The sequence below is a fragment of the Eutrigla gurnardus genome (assembly GCF_963514095.1).
Source record: "Eutrigla gurnardus genome assembly, chromosome: 4".
Taxonomy (NCBI): Eukaryota; Metazoa; Chordata; class Actinopteri; order Perciformes; family Triglidae; genus Eutrigla; species Eutrigla gurnardus.
This window is the reverse complement of record NC_139918.1, coordinates 17,162,300-17,184,858: the sequence shown is the minus strand read 5'-3', so window position 1 is coordinate 17,184,858 and position 22,559 is coordinate 17,162,300. Positions and strand designations below refer to the sequence as shown.

The 22,559-nt window shown below is 41.0% G+C and overlaps 2 protein-coding genes across 2 annotated transcripts in view; both read left to right on the top strand.

The window, feature by feature from the left end:
- The window catches only part of egfra (epidermal growth factor receptor a (erythroblastic leukemia viral (v-erb-b) oncogene homolog, avian)), a 35,255-nt gene extending 30,166 nt beyond the window's left edge, over window positions 1–5,089 (top strand). Inside the window, exons 26-28 of the mRNA XM_084008570.1 lie at window positions 1,951–1,998; window positions 2,128–2,221; window positions 3,041–5,089. Coding sequence (XP_083864696.1) covers window positions 1,951–1,998; window positions 2,128–2,221; window positions 3,041–3,384 — 486 coding nt within the window. The 3' untranslated portion in view covers window positions 3,385–5,089. The remainder of the gene's footprint in view (window positions 1–1,950; window positions 1,999–2,127; window positions 2,222–3,040) is intronic.
- A 2,066-nt stretch (window positions 5,090–7,155) lies between these two features.
- Window positions 7,156–19,538, top strand: npc1 (Niemann-Pick disease, type C1). Its single transcript, XM_084008569.1, has 25 exons — window positions 7,156–7,297; window positions 9,405–9,533; window positions 9,699–9,805; window positions 9,957–10,102; window positions 10,270–10,437; window positions 10,582–10,831; window positions 10,953–11,035; window positions 11,176–11,546; window positions 11,744–11,970; window positions 12,316–12,416; window positions 12,545–12,647; window positions 12,764–12,953; window positions 13,197–13,379; window positions 13,542–13,656; window positions 13,840–13,967; window positions 14,271–14,405; window positions 14,505–14,594; window positions 14,752–14,942; window positions 15,688–15,803; window positions 16,757–16,886; window positions 17,066–17,251; window positions 17,759–17,990; window positions 18,600–18,713; window positions 18,964–19,126; window positions 19,205–19,538. Exons 1-25 carry the CDS (start codon window positions 7,220–7,222, stop codon window positions 19,285–19,287), a joined length of 3,819 nt encoding a protein of 1,272 aa, XP_083864695.1. The 5' UTR covers window positions 7,156–7,219; the 3' UTR covers window positions 19,288–19,538.
- The last annotated feature ends 3,021 nt before the right edge of the window (window positions 19,539–22,559 follow it).

Genomic DNA, 22,559 nt, shown 5'->3' with positions numbered 1-22,559 from the left:
CACTGCTCCAGTGTTGATGACTGTTCAAGGTAAGACGTGCAGTTTCTTTTGGTCATATAAGGTGAACAGTCATGCAGTTACCGTAAAATCATTTATTAACACAACCGAGTCACTCATGAAGAAGTTGGACACATGCCTGTGCATGTAGAGCTGCCACAGGGTGGCATAGTTTTACTTCTTACTAGAGGACTTCACAAGACATTTTGTGTGATTGTCTACCTTCAGTAAACCCACAACTGCAAAGGAAATAGTAAGGCGAACCAAGATGTTCCTGTACACGATGCCAGCCACTTGGTTATGGCGCTCCATGTTCTCCGTACCTGCCTGCATCCTGTTGGTCTACTCTGTCTCAGGGGCTTCTCTGGTCCACCACGTTTATTTCTAATCATACAAAATGTTTTTCACAAATCTGAGCTCCACAGCCAGAACATTGTCACTCCCGGCCAATATAGATTCAACTGGGGAAAAAAGGTGAATGTAATGAGACACAGATACTGTTTACTCACTCCCATATCCAAACAGGGAAAGAGCAATACCAGCTGCTTTAGAGGCAGGGAGCAGTTTCCAAGAAAACAGCAGCAGCAATTGATTCATAAATTGCACGCCGTGCTCCGGCAGTGCACACTTCACCGACGCGCAGTCGACAGTTTGAAAGCCTAATTGTGCTATTTTAACTGTGTTTTGGGGAAATTGGGATCTCTGCATAAATCATGACCCTGTGAGTCAGAATGGAAATTAGGGCAGAGTCATTTTTCAAGTCGTTGAATGCAATTAGCTTTTACAAGAAGCAGGTGAAGCCGAACGCTGGCGGGTCAACTGGATCCAGCTGATGGAACCGTGAGGAACGATGAAGAACTAATCAGCCCGACTTGAATCTGAGGGGCCGGCCGTACCTGGCCTGAACCCCGCTGACCCCGCCTGCCCCCATTCTGTTTAACTGTCACCAGTGGGACTATTTCCCGCTTCCTGACCCCTCCCCCCCCCCATGCCTCCTCCTCATCATCCCCTCTCCCACGTTTCCTCCCAGGTGCCCTGTGATTGATGAGAAGTGAACGAGGAGAACTCTTCTACCTCAGGTTCAGGGGAGGCTGTGCGTAGGTCTGGCTCTTGTACCTGGGAACGTTGCCTGCCACTGACAGCCTGGTTAGCCCATACAGGCTTTAAAGTGTGATTATCTTTGCAGGCAACTTTTTAACATTTTTGTCCAATAAAAGCTCAGCATAAGCCTGCTTTTGTAATATCACTGACGGGGCATGACCCACTCTGGGTCCAGATATTTTTTTTGCAGATGGTTGCTCCTCGGGCGTGTTTAATTTCCTTTTCTTGTTGAAAGTAATTGCATTGCCACAGCTGTCACTCTGTTCTCTTTATTCGTTGGGTTTCCATGGTTTTAACACAGTTTGCAATCCTCTGACTTGAGAATATGACAGACACAACAAAGCTTGTCAGATTGCCTGAATGAATATGAATCTGCTTCCGTGGACGTTTATTTCGATCCGCATCAGCTTGTGCCGAGATGACAGCTCTGGTTCTTCGGGTACCATGAAAACACATTACTATCACTATTCAAAGGGAACTTATTGTCTCCTGAGAGGCTTTAAAATAAACTGCAGTGACCGAAAAAAAACGCACTTGAGAAGAACTATAAATAAAAAAAAAAAAGGAGGAAGTAAGACTCAAATGCTTCCAAGGTAAAAGATAACAAAAATAAAGGATTAAATAAATGGAGCACCGCAGACCATCTTGGTGTCTTTCATTGCACAGAAAATAGCTCTGCCGTTGGAATTGAAACCTTTTTTCACTTAATGTTTGCTGTATGGATAACAGAGGTATATTCAAACTAGTCATGGATCTATAAAACACAATTTCCTGCTCTGCATCCGATGTGTTGTCATCACGAGATGTGAACTCTATAATAATAGAATAATCTTTGTATTATCTGTTTTGCAGAGCCTCAACAGCAGCATTGGAACATGCCACAGCAGAACCGGCTTATTGGTGAGAGAAAATCAATGCTTTAATTTGCACTTGGAGAAAATGACTTTCCTCTTTGCATTGAATAATTTGTATTATGTGTCACAGCTATAAAAAAAAAATGTAAAGAAAAACCTCTGTCCTCTGTTGTAGAATGGATTCCCAAGCAGAGATGGAAGCATGGTACTCCGATATATTCCCGACCCCACAGACAAACTCTTAGACGAGGCCTTCCTGCCATCTCCAGGCAAGTATCCTGTAACTTCAAACTCAGTGGCACCACCTTTTTTTAAATGGCATGTCAAGTGAATCTCAGTAGAGCTCTCCCCTCGCTCGTCTTTGATTCGGCGAGGAAGGGGGCCATCTAGTGGACAAGAAGCATATTGCTGTACTTATCTGAGGCTGAAGAACGTATACCATGTATCATTTGGTGTAGTGTTTGTTCCAGGCGTTCTATAGAAGTAGTGCATCGTTAGTCTTGAGGGCTGCAGTATGAGGATTTAAAATAAATAGTGGCGTCATTAGTGCCGTTCTCAGGACCATAAAAACATCAAACATATCACCCACCACAAATTCTGATTTTCCTTTTCACAGCACCAGAATTTACACATTGTTTTTTTTTTTTTCCATTGGAAAACAGCTCGGCACATTTCTCGAATGCACCTTTGGGGAAGACTTTTCGGAACAACTGCTCCTCACGACTGTATTGCAACTTAATGTATCTTTGATTTAAAAAGTATATCAAACGAGGCTCACATTGCTATAAATATATATATATATTGTTTTGATGGATAAAGTCACTTTTATGTGGAGAAATAGTCGGGTGGCCCTTTAACTACCAACAGTGGCTTCCTGGGAGGGTGGAAGTCAATCTGCAAACTTAGTGGATTGAAAATGATCAGCAGTGCAGCGGCGTAATGGTTTGCAGTTAATGGGCTGAAACATGTCACCATTATGTTCCGTTGGGTGTTATAAATGACCTGCTGGTTTCTATTTAAGCTGTGTACGCACGTAATGAGAAGCTATATCTGGGGTCCTCGCTGAAGTCTGTGTCTTTCTTTTACAGACTACATGAACCAGAACGGAGTTTCAGATGTGATGAATCCCATCTACCAGCACCCAGGCCCGCCTCGCAGCGTCCTCCCCACCATCTCCTCGGACGACGCGGAGACGGAGTACCTGAACTGCTTCAGAAACGGCACCAACGGACCCGAGTACCTCAACGAGGTGCTGTCCCCCGCCGTCCTCCCGCTCACCTCCAACGGCACGGTGCACAGCATTCAGAAATACCACCCCCAGAACAGCATAGACAACCCCGATTACCAACAGGATTTCACCCCTACATTCAAGACCCACGCCAACGGACACATCCCGGCAGCGGAAAACGCAGAGTACCTGGGCCCCGACTGAGGACTTGGTGGATACGGACCAAGCATATGAGACTGTTTCCTGTTCCATTAAGAAGGGGCATTGATGTACTGGCTGAGAACGCCCAGCTAAGTGGTACCATCAGTTATCATGTATTACGGCGTCGGGTGCAAGCTTTTCCACGTTGTTTGCATGCCGTCATACCTTTCTAAAACAAAAAAAACCCTCTCATTCCAAAGAGTTTTCTTTCTCACCACCAAACTAAAAATGACTGTTTCTTGATGAAAGTCAGACGGGAAGCCGACTCGTACGCGACTCAGTTGACCTGAGAGTCGAGATGCACTCCGTTCATATGTCGTGAGCCCGGTCGGAAAGTGAAAATCTGTCTAAAGGGAGTCTGTGATGCTGTGTGTGCTCCAGGTGTGTCATGGGAAGACGGCTTGAAACAGATGTAAACTCCTCCATTTAAGAAAAATTATGCCTCCGTTTTTAGGAGGCAGAAGTTCTACCGCGACGAACAGACACCGGCTGCTCAGCCCGAAACCCAACCGAAGGTACATGTCACGTAGGATACAGAATGAGTATATTATTAGTATATCGACATGTTGGATTTAAACGGTTGACAACACACATCTTTGTGACGGCTTTCAACATTTCTCTGTGGTGATGACGAGACGATTAAAGGGAGTTTTTAAGAGTATAAGCTGGACTGTCGGGGTCCTCGGACGCCTGACGACACTCATCCTGGTGGACGAGTCAACGAGGGGAATAAATATATTGCAATGTATAGAATGTACAGTCGGTTTAAAGGGGAATACTGAAGATTTCTGTTTAAGTTTGTTACTTTTTCTGCTCTAAGACAGTTCTGTGTGTTTTACAAACTGGTTGCTCTCCATTCGATGGAAACGGGAGTCTCCGGCATCCAATGCTGAGTGATATATATCGCTGACTATGTCGAGAATGTAACGGTAAATATAGCAAATGTGATTGTGGTTGTATTCACACTGCTGAGCTGCACTCCTGTAGCATGAAGCATATTTGGGCCAAGCCACGAAGTTAGTCAACTCTAAGGCTTTATATCAGTACGGTTAGTTTGTGTAGTGGTTTCTGGTCCTTTAACTGGTTATTTCCCACCATTACTCTCTTTTGTAACAGGTTTTACTGGGAAATACTTCACCAGGAAATCTAAGCAGACCTATATTTTATGTTGTTGTTTTTCCACTTATTTGAAAAACGCTGGTACATCTGTCTTAGGTCATGTAAGTAACTTGTTTTATTAGAAGTAGTGTTTCCCTTTAAACATGAGTTTTACAGAATATTTGAAAAGCGCAAGTCAGAAACAAAGGATGTTTCTGATGTTTGTGCTCTAATGTATCTATATTATTACCTGGAGACGTTTCCTTTTTAACAATTTTAACAAAAATGTAGACAGTTGTTGACAACATATCTATGAATCTGCTCCTGGCGTTAAAGTCTTGCTGCAAAAGCATTACACTTCAGATATTATTCCTTGTTTTTAAGGAGTATACTATTGTAGCAACATGAAAGAAAGCCCACTTTTGCAGATTTTACACAGGTACATGTACAGAAAATATTGATTATACTGTAATATACCCTGAAATGTTCACTTATAATTTATACTCAGTACACAGTTGTGTCACATCATACGTGGATATGCACTTATTTCTGAATTGTGATTATTTCATTCAAAGGTGGACTTGAATAAATCTTTTCTTTTCTATGGAAATGCAGTTCGTTTGTTTTCCTCACCCACATCTTTGACGATTGAAGGGCGAGACACAGAAAGGAGGACGGGAAGCCCAGTGATTCACTTATCTACTCAGTCTTTTTATCTCGGTGCCTGCAGAACTTCAAGCACTTCAAACACTTTAATGAAATGCTTTTAGCAGATAATCAGCTGAAGGAGAGCAGCGTCCACCGTGAACGCCAGCCTTTTTACCACACTCATGTGACCCGAGACCATCGCTGACGAGATAGAAGCCGTATGATTGAGCAAAGGGGACAAAAACAATGCCTTTTTATTGTTAATAGATCAATGGCGCTCTTTGTTGTAGATGTTCATTCACCTGAATCTGCCCTTACATTGCTAATTATTGGGTTCAACAACTAAGTGAGGAGTTCAACTTATATTTAATGGCCCTGTTCCGAACTATGGGGAAACTGAGTACCTCATTTAAACGAACAATAGTTTTCTTAAACACCAGGGCAAGACGTGGCGCTCCGTGCAGTGTTCGGGACATACAAACTAAGTGTAATTAAAATGTTGACCTCAGGGGAAATTAGTAGATTAAGGACTCCGGTTTTAATTAGCCGCAAGCTCAATAAACTGCCAGCACTGCAGATTTTTAACAATTTAAGACTTTAGAATTAAAGATGCATTATGTTTGGTATGGGGCATATTTAGTTTGTATAATAATTTTGCAGAGATGTCTGATGTTCAGTTACAAACTGTATTATTTAATAATAGGTCATACATGTTAAAGGCTGTAATGTTAGAAATGATAAAATTCAGGATTAAATTCCTAAACAAATTCAAACGTGTCTCAATGACATCATTTGTAACTAAATAAGCAACAATCAACGTTGGGGGAAGAAAGAAAAAACACTCCATTGTTACCATTATTGATAATTTAGCACAGATAATTGTCAGTTTAACTCTCGGCTTATCTGCTTCATGAGGAATGCTTGGGGTTCTTTAATCAGATTTGATTGACAATTTCCCCAAACGTCATGTAAAAAGCAAAAAACAGAGGAGTCAGGAGGATGTGATCACATGAGCACACAACAATAGTTAACGGCTGTATTGTCAATGTACACTTTGATTTAATTAATAAGTAATAAAAATAAGGGGTTTGAATTTCCATATTTAGATTTGTAGGGATTGTATTTTTCTATTGTTGCTATAAATAGTTTAGATTCTCCATAAATTCATTTTGCCACAATAGGTGAAACAAAACGTTTTTGAAACATAATTGAATTGTTGTAACTTTGGGGTTAAATCGTATATTATTCACATGCAGTTGGTTTAAAGGATATTACATGATGTGCTCAAATCTAGTTTCCCCATTATTTTAAGAAGGTGGAGGGAGTTAAAACACCAGAGGCAATGCAGCAAACTTAATCATTAAAGATGAAAGTTTTAATTGGACAAGGGTTTCTTTCATAGACTTCTTGTGTCCTGGTATGAAATAAACTGCCTTATTTAATTAAAGAAGAGTCAAATATGCATAAATGTAAGGCAAAGAATACACTACCTTCCTGACAGTGTTCCCTAGTGACTAAACTTCATAGGTGTTTTACTTGTTTTTAACTTTTAGTACACTGAAGTTTGCATGTAAGTGTCTTTTGCGATGGGATTTTTTGTTGTTGTTTTTAATTTTTGTTAACTTGTCTGCTTCCTGAAAAAATATTTGAGATTGTCTGTTCATGTGATTCAATATTTCTAGCTGTTTGGTCCCTATTTTTTCTAATGTTGGATGTACAAACACCAGGGACAACAATGGAAATAAATCTAAGACATTATACTTCTATATCCCTGACAACGTCTTATATATTATATTCTGTTATTCTAACATATTACTTTGAAAAACAAATCAGAATCTGATCGATACAATTGTTTTCCATAGCCTATGGATTACAGTGTAGACTGAAGAGTGCACTTACAGTGGAGCCTGATGCAGTTAAAAACCATGATGGCGTTTAGGTGCCATGCGTCCTCGGCACCGTTTGGTGGCAGCACTGAGGCAACAGTTTGTCTCCGCCCCGAACAAATAACACGAAGAAGAAGAAACCATCAACAAGATCTGCGAAACTTTAGGTGGACCGTCATTTCAAATCGTTCGTGTCAGTCAGCGGGATGGGAGTTCTACCCGGGAGAAGCCTTTCCTGTGTACTCTTCCTCATTATACTCCTGTCGGAGGGACGTTTCCGATGGGTAAGTGTAAAGTCTCCGTGTTCTCGTGACTAAAACATGACTCAGCTCGGTCTGCCGTCGCTACTCTTGTGTTTATCTGACGCGGCTAGCGAAACTCACATTCCGGTTAGTTTAGCTATTAAAGCTTTCGGCTCCTATTTATTTGTATCCAGGGCAGAAACAGCGTTCACCAGTAATTGGCTAAACAGTTGCTCAAACACAATAGCTTTTTTTTTGTAAAGAAACTGCACCGACCTCGCAACGTTAGCGAGAACTAAAAGTGGATCACATAGACGATAGCTTTGACATTCCGCAGACGGGGACAGGTTGTATCCTGGACCTGGACTCCGAGCCGAGCCTTAGCAGACCCTATTTCAACCAGGTATCACAATACATCGTAGGTAGATATGCACCGGTCGGTTCTGTAATAATCCATTGCCATAAACGTTAATGGTTATGATGGCTCACAAACCTGGAATGTAATAACACCCGATGTGCAACTTAAGCAGTTATCCAGCAGACACTCACGAGTCGGTTTGGGATCTACAACTTAATTTGACTGTCACTGTTTGAGGAGGTAAGGACTTGTTTAGGTGTGGAATATTTTTTTTAATTTTATGCTATGCTTTTTTGCAAACAACAGTATTAAAGGAGAAGCAAAATAGTTAGAGAAAATCGTAAAAAGTAAATACATAGACATTACAAGAGAAATACATGATGATTAAATTTTTTTTTTTTTTTCAAAAAGACACCATATAGTTTGCAAATCCAGCGAATTTAGGGTATTTCTGGTGAAGATGACATTCCAAAACAAACAAGACTAATTCTGTCACTGGTCCCTGATCCCTCCATGTGATTTGATTGAAACTGATGATAATTACTCACTAGCTTGTCATCAACACTCCCTCTCTGCTCCTTTTGACTGCATTGTTTGTGCTGCTATTCATGATGTAATCAGGTCAGCACATTTTGAAACTATGCTAAAACATTAGATCTAACCTTCGTTTTTCAAGATAAGATACAGCATTCTGATGGAAACGGCAAGGATGTTGCATAATTAAACATATTGATTATTTGGAAACTGCAGTGGATAATCTGAAAAGATTTTAACAGGAGCAAGTGTGTGGCTGTTCCTTTTCATGGGGACGTACATCAGGTTTCTGAACCACTTCAAGCAATCTTGCAAGTATCTTGTAAGCTGGGTTTGGACAGCTTCTTGGTATCTATAGTTTGAGTATTGGCCTAGTCTGCTGCTGCATAAAACTCCAACTGAAGAGACATGACATGTGGGAAGCTGCCCTTGAACTCAAGGCACAAGTAGAACAGAGTGTAACACAGGTCTTACTCATAAAACAGTTGAGAGTAAGTGAATTAACTTCCCATCCCAACAAAAAACACGTGAGAGCTCTGGTGCTGAATGCAACTTGACTGCAGGAGCGTTGCATTGCATAAACATGTATTAAACATTTAGTTATAATTGTAATAGTATGTTATTATATTTTCAAGAACACGACCGTAGTCCTAGAACCAACCACTTGTGTTATGTTGCCATAGAAACCTGACCACAGTTTTCCTCTCCCTGGCCTTCTTATTTGACGTTTGTCAGGTCAGTCAGGATGACGGACCACGGCGTGACTAAACTGAGTCCACAAGGCTTACTCTTATGCTCAAGGAACATTTTTGCAGAAGTGAAATTCTTATTTTCAGACATGCACAGCACGAGATTACAAACACAGGAAAGAGACATGGCTAGAGGCTCAATGTGGTAAAATGTTAAACCTCAAGGTAAATAGGTGCAGCTTTTATCTCGGATCAGAGTTGTCGAGTTCCCTTTGAACAGAACTGTGTCACGTGTTTCACTTTAGCCATTAGAGGAACTCTCAGATAGGGCTGTGCGATATGGCCAAAATCTTCTCTATGATAAGTAACGGTCATTTTATATCCCCGTAATGATATACATCAGAATACAGCATGTTTTCTGGTAATTCCATAAATAAATAGCCAGGATATGATTCTACAGACGCTACAAAAGTGAAATGCAGATGAATATACTGAAACAAATTACTTTACGCATTGCACATAATAATATTGCACAACTTATTACTGTGTTTTGTTGTCTTTCTGTCAGGTCGAGGCACAGCACTGCGTGTGGTTTGGAGAGTGTGGGGAGTCCGAAAAGGTGCCCGGAAAAAAGTACAACTGCAACTACACTGGTCCTCCCCGCCCGCTAGTCCACGAGGGTTATGACCTTCTCACGGTACATCACATCTTGATGTTTCTGCTCTGTTATTGCTGACATTTCCTGCCTTAACCATTCTTCTATAAAGTACTTCTGCTTTCCAACGGCACTTTATTTTGCACTGTGGAAGAATTCTGGAAAACCGCGTCAATGTGACGTCATTCTTTTTGGATTTGCTTGCAGGAGCTTTGTCCTGGATACGACTATGAAAACCGTAGCCTCTGCTGTGATGTTAACCAGTTGCAGACTCTCAAAGGGAGTCTCCAGCTGCCCCTTCAGTTCCTGTCTCGGTATGCACCGCAGTTACCTAATGAATCACACGAAATGCTAGGAATTAATGAATTTCTTTGACATAGTTTATTATTCTGTAAGCTATGAAATTATCTTTCTTTCTTTAAATTCAAATTGCTTCTTCACTCACTACTGTACGTCTGTGTGCAGGTGTCCTGCCTGTTTCTTCAACCTGATGAACCTCTTCTGTGAGCTGACATGCAGCCCTCACCAGAGTCAGTTCATGAACGCCACCAAGATCAACGGGGACAACGTAGAGGAAGTGCAGTACTATATTGGACAGACGTTTACTAATGGTGAGATGTTGATTGTATGGATGGAAAATCACCGTCACCCTCATTATTGTGCTGCGTAGACTTAACCAGTTTCCTACTTCAACATGTAGTCATGCTCTCAGCTGATTCCCTCTGTGAGTGACTAGCAGTAATAACAGAAATCTAACATTCAAATTGGACTTTTTCAGCCATGTACAATGCCTGTAAGGACGTCCAGGCACCATCCAGCAACGTGAAGGCCTTATCACTGCTGTGTGGGAAGGATGCGAATGACTGCAACGCTACCAACTGGATCCAGTATATGTTTGATATCAACAATGGACAGAGTCCCTTTCCTATCATACCCATATTTACAGGTAAACCACTTTAAGTACTTTTTATGAGGTCATTGTCCTGCTGCAGAAAATATCTGCATTCCTTTATGTAATTTAAATGGATGTTAACCTGTTGCTCTTGGTATGTTTATTGACCCATGCTATTATGCCGTTTCTTTGCACTAGATGTCCCAGTGTCTGGTTACACTCCCATGAACAACAAGACCTATGCCTGTACTGAGGGCCTTGAGGACGGCTCGGGTCCTTGCTCCTGTCAGGACTGCACAAACGCCTGTGGCCCCAAACCTGTACCTCCCCCTCTCCCGCCTCCTTGGACAATCCTTGGTATCGATGCCATGACTGTCATCATGTGGATCTCTTACATGGCGTTCCTGCTTTTATTCATTGGAGCTGTACTGGGAACTTGGTGTTACAGGTAAAGGATTCTGCTAACATTCATGTGTTATACCTTCAAACCCACTGTGAGAAATTCATGTTGGTCTTGCTTTAGAAATTAATATCGAATTGGCTCGCATGTTTTTTTTTTGTGCATACAGGAAAAGGACCATCATGTCTGAGTATGGCCCTATATTGGACAGCAATAACCCGCTATCTCTCAACAGTGATAATCCTGACCAAGGTATTGTAATGCATGACATTTAAAATGTATTTTTGTTGTGCCACTAATTCCATTTCTGTTTAGGTGTAATATGAGTAATACCATCGTTGAATCACTGCTGCGTGATGTGAGCTAACTCCCAGTCTCTGTCTCCTCTAAAGTAAATGCATCCTGCTCTGAAACGTTGGGGGAATGCTTCGAGAATGCTCTGCGAACCCTCTTCAGCTCCTGGGGTTCCTTCTGTGTGCGGTATCCGTCTGTGGTCATACTGGGCAGCCTGATACTGGTGGTCGCCTGCTCTGGGGGCCTGGTCTTTATGCGCATCACCACCGATCCTGTTGAGCTGTGGTCTTCTCCCGATAGCCAGGCTCGACAAGAGAAGGACTACTTCGACAGCCACTTCGGACCCTTTTTTAGAACCGTGCAGCTCATTATAACCACTCCGCTCACTGAACCTTTTATCTACTCTCCATACTTTGGAGGATCGGATGTCCCATTTGGAGCCATCCTGGGCAAAGACATCCTGCACCAGGTGGGTTAGAGGGAGAGGAAGATGGATCATTAGCAATATGTTGTCATTGGAATCACTGTTTGTTTTGTATAAAGAAGTATTGTTCCTCTCACCAGAATAGATAGAAACGTTTCATGTGAAGAGGAGCTGAAACCTGAAACTGTGGTTGATTGGTTCCCCTTTCTTTTTTTTTTTTTTACTTTTTTGTTTCCAACCAGGTGCTGGATATGCAGCTTGAAATCGAAAGCCTTGTGGCCACATACGAGGGCAAAAATGTCACGTTGCAGGACGTCTGCTTGGCTCCTCTGGCTCCGTACAATAACAACTGTACCATCTTGAGTGTCCTCAACTACTTCCAGAACAGCCATGCAGTCCTGGACCATAGCATAGGAGATGATTTTTTTGTTTATGCTGACTTTCACAGCCATTTCCTCTACTGTGTCAGGTAAGGTTTCATACATCATTGTTTGTTTATTTTCATTCATTTGGCTGTAAACTTGAACTGTGAGTGGAAATAGTATAGTAAAAAAAAATCTGTGTTGAAATCGAACACCTGCAGCCACAGACACTGCCATCTGCACTTTCTAAGAAGCACGTCGTGTGCCTTTTTTTAAAATAGCACAATCAGACTTCCTCATTTGTTGTCACGCATTCGTTGGTTCTTTATCTGATATTCTTAACCGCACAAGAATGAGGTCGGGTAGTGGCAGCAAGCCTCTACTGATGACTGGGGTAACCTAATAATGGCTGGTATTTTTGTTATTAACTATGTTGGTCCTTTCCTCCACAGTGCACCAGCATCCCTCAATGACACCACGCTCCTCCACGACCCCTGCTTAGGCACCTATGGTGGCCCCGTCTTCCCTTGGCTGGCCCTTGGGGGTTACGATGGTGAGCTGGATTCACACTATTAGTGGAAGAGCAGAATTTACTTACATAAAGTGTTTACATCCTCTATATAGATTCTTATATTATCAACATTGTGGTTGTTTGAACAACTTTTCCCCCCCGCACTACAGAAACCAACTACAACAACGCCACTGCTCTGGTGATCACCTTCCCACTGAACAACTACCTGAACGACTCCGTCAGACTGGGCAGAGCTCTGGCATGGGAGAAAGAGTGAGACAACTATCTGTTTCCTTAATCCCTCAGAGAGAGCTCTTGATGGATAGCAAGTTAACTGTTCATGGTGCCTTTAATTGAATGTTTTTTTGTTTTTTTTGTGTGCTTTTCAGATTCATCAAGTTCATGAAGAACTTCAAAAATCCTAACCTGACGATAGCCTTTAGTGCTGAGAGGAGTATTGAAGATGAAATCGACCGAGAGAGCAACAGTGACATCAGCACCATAGTAGTCAGCTATGCCATCATGTTCGTCTACATCTCCCTGGCCCTGGGTCACATCAACAGCATCAGGAGAGTGATGGTAGGAGCCTGAGCACACGTTCACTAGCATCATCATCATCACACAATGTGCCAAGTCTGTTACCATAGTTTTACACATTGCATGGTGCAACTTCCCTTTCCTGTCTGTGGCTTGAGTGCTTGACGCATTCTTTCATTCAACAAAACTAGTACAACTTGCTGGACAACTTCTTGCTAGTCGGCCTTGAAATGGAGCAGCTCGAGGGAATGACATGACTGATGCGCTCTCTTTTTGCCCTTGCAGGTGGACTCTAAGATTTCTCTGGGTATAGCAGGTATCCTGATTGTGCTCAGCTCCGTGTCCTCCTCGCTGGGGATCTTCAGCTATTTTGGCATCCCCCTCACCCTCATTGTGATCGAGGTCATTCCTTTCCTGGTGCTAGCTGTAGGAGTGGACAACATCTTTATTATAGTACAGACCTATCAGGTAACCCCAGAAACCCAAATCTGTCAAAATGTTCTGTATTTACCCATTGATTTGTCTTGAATGCAGGTCTCCCTTTAAAAAGACATCTTACCTTTTTTTTGCATGCTGCCAAAAAACCTGTGAAACCCTCTAAAAGTGTTTTTCACTTGCATTTCTGAACAGAGGGACGAGCGGATGCCCCAGGAGGAACTGCACCAGCAGATTGGTCGTATTCTTGGAGACGTCGCCCCCAGCATGTTCCTCTCCTCCTTCTCAGAGACGGTGGCCTTTTTCCTTGGTAAAAATAGATCACCGATTTAATGCACCCCTATATGTTCACAGACACCGTGAATGAAGCTGTATGTACCTCCTAAATGCCTCGAGTTGTGATTTTAATGGACAGGATAGACACAAGTAGCTACAAGTCCATGTCCCATGGTGAGTCACATGCTGATAAAACTGTTGACCTTTCCGTCTGCAGGAGCCCTGTCCAACATGCCTGCTGTGAGGACTTTCTCGATGTTTGCTGGCTTGGCTGTTTTTATTGATTTCCTGTTGCAGATCAGTTGCTTTGTCAGCTTGCTCGGTTTGGACATCAGGAGACAGGAGGTGAGACTGAAACACATAAATGATGATACTAGGAGTTTTACAGATGACTGATTGAGAACTTTATGTTAAAAGGATTTCCTTATTCATTTAACAATTTAATGTACAAATGTGTTGAATACGTCATCCTACCAACCTCCACACTAGCTACTGTAAATGATTTTCTGGTTTACGGTTTGCCAAGCTTTGTAATTAGCCAGTAAAAACTTGCTCCTTGGCCTCGGTGACGCATTCAGTCAAATACGTGACTCGACCTTCAAATTGGTTGCATTTATCAAACGCTGTGTCGTCTGTTGTGTTTAAAAGGGGAATCGACTCGACATCTTTTGCTGTGCGAAGCTACCAGAAGGTCAGGAAACAAAGACTGAAAGCTTCCTCTTCCGTTTTTTCAAGAAGGTCTTTGCCCCATTCATTCTCAAAGAGTGGGTGCGACCAATCATAGTAAGTACCTGAGTGACACTTGGACTGATATTTGTCTTGACTATATGACAGTTAGGTTTTGTTTATAAAGGTTTCTTTTTTCCATCTCCCGTTGTGTAGGTGGCGGTGTTTGTGGGGATGCTCTCCTTCAGTATTGCTGTGGTGAATAAAGTAGAGCTCGGACTGGACCAGAAGCTCTCAATGCCTGATGTGAGTTTTTGTATTTTCTATCACGATTGTGTCTTCATGGATTGCTAGTAGTTCAGTCTTTTAAATGGATATGCTGGATCTACTCCAGATCTACCTCATACAACATGTATAACAGCCTTGATTGAGATCTGTTCTGACCATCTGTCTCTCCATCTAGGACTCGTACGTGCTGGACTACTTTAAGAACCTGAGCATGTACCTCCACACGGGAGCTCCGGTGTACTTTGTGGTAGAGGACGGCCTCGACTACAGTAGACCCGAGGGACAGAACGTCGTGTGTGGAGGAGTCGGCTGCGACAACAACTCTCTAGTCCAGCAGGTCTACACCGCCTCACTCATCAGCAACTAGTAAGTCTGAGCTTTGAACAAATGACATCACAGATGGTTTGATTGCACGAGAAAAAATTTATGCGAGTGCTGCAGATTGATGCGTTTTTGGAGCCAACCTGGAAGTTAGCATTGCAATGGTTACCTTGCCAAAGAGCCATTGGTATTTTTTCCATTAGATTTGTGGTGTTTTTTTTTAGATTTTGCAAGTTCATGACACTAACACATTGTGTTAAAAAAGATGGAAGATTTTTGTAACATTATTGCAGTCGCACGAAGTAAAAAGCTAATGTTTGGCTGTAAATGAACTAGACCCTGATCACATGACCTTATGGTCACCACCACTAAGCTAACGTTGTCTCATTTAGCCACTTGTTAGCAACCACCTTTTTTAAGGCACATAAAAGCTTCAAAATTCACTCGTAGAATAGTTATTGACCTGTTTTATGTCATAGGAAAAAACATAACAATCCCTCAAGCTTATGGTAACCACAGACCTAATGTACCTAACTTCATTTTGGGTTTTACGACTCATTCCCGCAGGAATTTATTGAAGATTTTAAAAATGAGTTACAGGTAGAGTCTACAACCAATTTGAAAAGTATTTAATATTCATTATATTTAACATACAACATACATTGTAAAGGATATGAAGGTCAGGCACACTTGGGAGTTCAGATTAGGTGAAGATTATGACTAAAGTATGCCTGATCTAACCGATGGTTTTATATGATCTATTGAATGTCACTCCTCCTTTTACTCCTAGCACAACCATTGCCTTCACACCGTCCTCTTGGCTTGACGACTACTTTGACTGGGTGAAGCCGCAGTCCTCCTGCTGTCGATACTACAACACCAGTGGGTCTTTCTGCAATGCCTCTGGTATGTTTTTATCTAACGTCAACATGCTTTGAACCCTTGTCTCACGGTCCTGGTGTCACAAGCTGCTATTTGACATAAGTTGACATTTTTTTTGACAGTTTGTCATACAATAAAGTACTGTTAAGGACATTATCCATGGAAATATATAACATCATTTTGTAAATATTGTTAAAGTTATATGTTTTTTACAGATTTAAAATACAGGAAGCTAATTCAAGTTTTCAAAAAGCAAAGTGTTAGTTTAATTATTAATCCAGCAAAGGTATTTCATTATTAATAGCTTCCTGGTAGATGACATGACTTGTGTAAAAGTCACCTGAGTGTCAGCAAGAGTCAGTTTATTTGAGGAATAGGGAAGCAAACAAAGGAGAAAGGAGGAAATTCCTTTCCCACGTGGTAAATTGCGTTGGGCAATCCAGCTGCATTCACTTTCAAGACGGATATGCAAATAACCAAAATGTTAATACAGCCGTGGTCAGCGTCTAAGACATCTAGAACTTTAAGTCCTCTATAATATTGATGATTTCTAAGCTTACAGTGATTATTATTTTGTATTTGTATTTTTTAAAAGAAAGAAACTGGGACAATGCATATTTATAATAACATTTCCATGTAAATATGCTAGATTATAGCCAGTGGCTAATTTGCATATTTAGTCCCGGGGGTAGGCTGATGTAAAAGACACGCATACATTACATACAGTCCAAGAAATGATCGCACACTTTACAGCAAAATAAACACTAAGCAAAATACACTAAGATAAAATATGAGTGCAGTATTCTACCTCGATCTATTATTATTTCTCTATTTTTTTTTTTTCATATTGTTCAGCTTTGAGGTAATTTGTTCAATCAATTGTTTTCCGTTCGTGACTTTGTCTCCGAACAAATTTGTATATTTCTCCAATCCTGTTGGTTACGCAGATGATTAAATTCCTGATGTTTATTTTGCAGTGGTGAATTCCTCCTGTGTACACTGTCGGCCCATGACTCCCAGTGGAAAGCAGAGGCCAGAAGGCGAGGACTTCATGCGGTTTCTACCCATGTTTCTGTCAGACAACCCAAACATCAAGTGTGGAAAAGGGTAATTTAATAGCTCCGCTGACATTTATTTTTCTCTCTGGGTGCTTTTATTGGAAACACATGACATGTCATTGAATACCTTTTAAAGATTATCTTCATGAAGTACTTCACAGTTGTATTGTGGTTGTGTGATTCTTTTATTTTTTTTGTCTCTCACACAATACGTTAATGCTCCTCCAGCGGCCATGCAGCCTACGCTACAGCAGTTGACCTGTATCCCAACAACACGGGGGTTGGAGCCACCTACTTCATGACCTACCACACCATCATGAAGGAATCCCCAGATTACATAGACGCTTTAAAAATGGCTCGAATCCTTGCTCAGAATATCAGTCAGTCCATCGACCACAAAGTCTTTGCCTATAGGTAAGTCCTGTTGTACTACATGTGGTCCTCTCTTTACTATTTAATAGTCTGCATTTTATAATTGTTGTTCTTGTGAAAGAAATTAGGTCTTTTCAGTCTCACCCACTGCTTTTAGATTCTCTATTCACGTTTTCTATGGTGATTTACTTCGATCTGAACTTTTGCTTGTTTTTAAGTCAATGTTCAAGGGCACTGGGGGGGGGGGTAAGTAGGTCATAGATAAGAACGCAGCAAAGAAAACATTATAAACAGCAATATAGCTTATGTTTGACCTTGAGTCCCAGTTTATCTTCCATTCATGCCACTATGAATGTGGTTGAGCAAGGATTTGCTGTCTATTTATTGTTAGAATAAGTGGACTTACAGGTCTCAATAAAAAAAACAAGTCTCCCCTATAATTACATGGCAGGTTAATGGATCAAAAGAACATAAAGCAACTGGAAACTGGACAGTTGTCAGTGTTCTTTATGGTGTTTACTAAAATCTATTTTTTTTTTTTTTTTACAGTGTCTTCTATGTGTTTTATGAGCAATACCTCACCATCGCGTATGACACAGCGTTGAACTTGAGCGTGTCACTGGCAGCCATATTTGTCGTGACGACGGTGTTGTTGGGCTTCGAGCTGTGGTCGGCTGTGATCGTCTGCATCACCATCGCCATGATCCTGGTCAACATGTTTGGCGTCATGTGGCTGTGGGACATCAGCCTCAATGCAATATCTCTCGTGAACCTGGTCATGGTAAGAAGCAGCAGGAAACACGCCTAGCAGCAGGGGGAATACCTGAATAATATCCCAAGTACAATGACAAACAACATAACGTTTAAGTTAAGAATGACTTTAGATAACATCGTTTAACATAATTGTACCCGGCAGCATCACTTAAATATGTTAGCGTTGTACCGCACCCAATCAGTTTAAAGTGGTGAATGTTACCATTGTTGGCTGTAATTATAATTGTTCATTAGATATTACAGAACTGCTTTGTGGTTCAACTTTAAATCGCTTTACTCGCTATAGCTGTGTACGCACTTCAATGCAATGGACAGTTTTAATTTCAGTGAATTAAATGAGATTTCCTGTATTATAAGTTCTAACTGCATAAAGACAGGAATAGCAATTTTTCACATAATTTAAAGGTATTTAAAGAAATATCTTTTTTAAATTGTAGCTTTCTTGGCTAATCATAATTGAAACCAAATGCTTGTTTACAATCCTTACAGATATTTTTGTTTCATAGAATTAAATCCGTTTTAAAAGAATAGTGATTTAGTTTAAGGGCGGGTACATCCCTTTGAAACGGTGTGAATGGGTGAATGGGTGCTGAGTCGTTTCCTGTATTTTTTGCAGTGCTGTGGCATCTCGGTGGAGTTCTGCAGTCATATCGTGCGAGCGTTTTCCGTGAGTGTGAAGAAGAATAGAGTGGAGCGAGCTGAGGAGGCCCTGGCTCACATGGGGAGCTCTGTAAGTGTCACGACCACAAATTCACAACAGTGAGCTTTTTCAATGCAACTAAAGAGCTTACGGTTTTTCTTGGAATCCTGGTAATGTGGATATCGAGGTGGAGAAGCTTGTCGAGCTAAATAAAGTAGGGTTTTCTGAGGAAAATGTTAACATATCTGACATAAAATCAGTTAATTTTTGTTCTCTGTACATTCATACTAGTCTTGGTCATCATCACATGGCATTTAATGACGCCGTTTCCTTTTTGCAGGTATTCAGTGGGATCACACTGACAAAGTTTGGAGGCATCCTCATCTTGGCTCTTTCCAAGTCGCAGATCTTCCAGGTCTTCTACTTCCGAATGTACTTGTCCATAGTGTTGCTGGGGGCAACGCATGGCCTCATCTTCCTGCCTGTGCTGCTGAGTTACATTGGTCAGTAGTTTTCAAAGGAAAGCACATGAAGCACAGATTGAATTTGAAATCTGAACACGTTCTGACTTTCATTCACAGGTCCTTCGGCGAACAAAGCAAAGGTGTTTGCTGCTAACAGGCGCTACGCTGGTACGGAAAGGGAGCGCCTCCTCAACTACTAGCCGGCTGTTTGAGACAATGAACAGAGTAAGGGACTGCGTGGGCGTGAGCACAAGACGTTTCTGTGGTTACTGACACACTCATCATCGTTGCCACTACTATGCACGGATTTAACTCAGGAATACACTTGGGAATAGGAGTGCCAGAGGAGCTGCAAACGTATTGATTTTCCTCAGAAGACTTTGGACCCCCACCATCCCCCCCTCCTCACACTACAGGACAAGCCTGACTTCAGCATTGGAAGCATGAGCGACAGACCACTGAACGAAAAAACCGCTGCTTTGACAGTGTGGAAGTAGGAGAGACTCCATCATCAGTTTACAGACAAACATATGCTATGAGTTATTGGTTTGGGTAAAACTGGTTCGTTTTTATTATTATCATTTTTAAATGTATACCAGACAGAATAACAGGAAGTGATCTACCTTCATGGGACTTTTGTAAAAACTACTTGATAATACTTTTTTGACACATAGATGATCTAACGGATAACAATAATGTTGATATAGGTCCTCAGAATGCCTGGCATTAACATGGTGTCCAGGGCTGTGTCTACGCACTGTATTATAAAGCAGGCCAGCTAGTTGCAGCATGTTCACCTAGCAGTAATGTGCTTCCTGTGCCACTTGGACAATTCAGCACACTGGCTTTAGTTTAATGGGTGTACTCGCATCCATGTGAGTACGGGACGGTACAAAACAGCTACAGTTTCTACATGGATGCTGATGTAAACACCCTCAGAATCAGGGTACGGGTGTACAGAGCCAACAAAAACAGCCCAAGTAATTGTGGAAACTGCACCCTAGGTGTTACATGTATGTGCTTTTATTTCCACATTGGAAGTTACTACATGATTCAGTGCAAAATTTCATTTTAGAGCTAGTTAATATATTTTAAGTCTTATTTTACTATTTGCATGACTAGATTGTAGTGGTTGCTTTTACAAAAATTCATATGACATCAGTCAAGATATATGTTGATGCCAGGTGAAAGGGGCGCTATAAGGGCGAATAATGGTTTTATATTGAAGTGTAGACGTTTTGCAGTTACTGAACAAAACATTTGTTGTATTAAGTGAAAAGCTTTGCGTTTAACTGTAAATGGCTTCAACAGCACTAATTTAGACGTGTTCCTTTGTCATCTACAGTGTGTTAATACAGAATACTGTAGAATGACTGATAATGGAAAAGTCCCATGTTTTTCAATCCACGTTTAAGTTGTTTTTTAAATTTTAACTATTAATATTTTGTTACCATGCATAGATGTTTAACAATAAACTTCCAGCATCCTTGGAAAGGAGAACCAAAACCATCCCAGGACCATGTTCCTTTGCATCACCTCAACTTGTCCGAGATCGTAGCTTCGTTTAGCTGATCACCTCTCAAAGTGGCGTGCTCCCACTGGTTTATATTTGATAGGGTTGTATGACATCATTGGAAGAGGATGTTAACATTTTAACCTCTGATCTTAAAGGAACAGTACCATTCCTTGTTTTTAGTTTTGTGGCGCTATGTGTTTTCAATATGCAGTAATACGTTTTTTCTTTTGGAATAATTGTGTCTGAACAGTTTAAACCTGGATGTGAAAAAATGTTTCTGAGCGACCGACTGAAAGAATTTGTGAAATGAATTACAAAGAATTGTGCTTCTTAACAGTGCTGTGCATTGACATGGACAAATCATCTCTGACATTGAAGAATATGACTGGCAAAAGAGACTAGACCAATCATTTGAATTTATAGTTTTTAACAATTTTAACACATTAAAAAGTTTACAGAAAAATATGCAATGGATCCTGCTTTTTGTTATTTTTAGTTTGCTTTTGCAGATGATCAATATGATGTAATTACTTAAGGTACGAGTTAAACATAAAAATTCACCGTAAAACTTCCTCCCATGATGTTGTCTTTCAGCTCCTGCCTGAAGAAGACCTTCGGACAAAATCTACTGTAGTTTTATTCTTTAAAGGTTCACATTGCTGCAGCAGATGTTTCTGTAGCATAGACCACACACAGTTGACATTGCTCAGACTAACCACCGTGTGGCGCCTGAATCCGTTAATGGAGCTCTGTCTGCATCATGCTCTCAGTAAGGTAGTGGGAGTGACCTAATTTTATGTCTTGAAGAGCAGCAACCTCGCCATGCTTTGCTTTTTCCATGCCAGTGAATTACATTTCTGCAGGGTGAAAATATTTCAAATGCCAGCTATGTGTCGCTCTATGACAGAGGGAGCTGAATGGAGCTGGTTATCCCGCATCTGAATCTGCAGCTTTTGGGATATTTACATCAAAACTTCACAGCACATTCACTCACATCCCATTGGAAATTGGCTGCCAAACCCCATAACAATGCACTTTCTCCCAGTGTGTGTTGTTGTGTCTGTCTGTCCAGCCTTGTTGTCACACAAACCTCCAGCTCATGACTTATTTATCTGCTTCCCCGTGAGAGCAGGGACTGGTCTTTGAATCTGGCTGAGAGATTAAAATATTAATTTCCTCTGCAGGTCTGCTGTTTGCAGGGGAGAGTATACGCGAGACAGCAGTATTATGTAAGATGTGCAAGGCTCGTCTCTCACCAGACTCCAACCCATCTTCCATCATGACACAAATGCACAAGTACTGCACTGCAGGGGTGTTCTAATTCAATAAGGTGTGGGGGGAAAAACCTTTTAGGGACAAAAGAACAGTAGGGAAAGAAACTGAATTGAAAGTATTGAATGGCTGAAATTGACTGAATACAACAAGATTAACTTCAAAAACAATCAGGAAAATGACTAGCTCTGCTAATATGAGTACTGTGAGCATCTTTTTTATATAAAATACTAAACTATGACATTTTTGTGGCATACTATACTATGACTTTTTTATAGCATCCTATGACAATGTGTATGGCATCCTACAATTTGACATTTTTCATGGCATACTATATTATATTTTTTACTGCATACTATACTTATACTATGACATTTTTTATGGCATCCTACACTATGAAACTTTTTATAGCATACTAAACTTTGACATTCTTATTGCATACTATACAATTCCATTTTTTATGGCATACTATATTATGACATTTTTTATGGCATACTATACTATGGCTTTTTATGGCATACTATACTATGGCTTTTTTATAGCATAATACACTATGACAATTTGTACGGCATCCTACACTTTGACATTTTTGATGGCATACTATACATGACATTTCTTATGACACCCTATATACTATGACATTTTTTATGCCATACTACACTATGACATTTTGGTAAGAAGAAT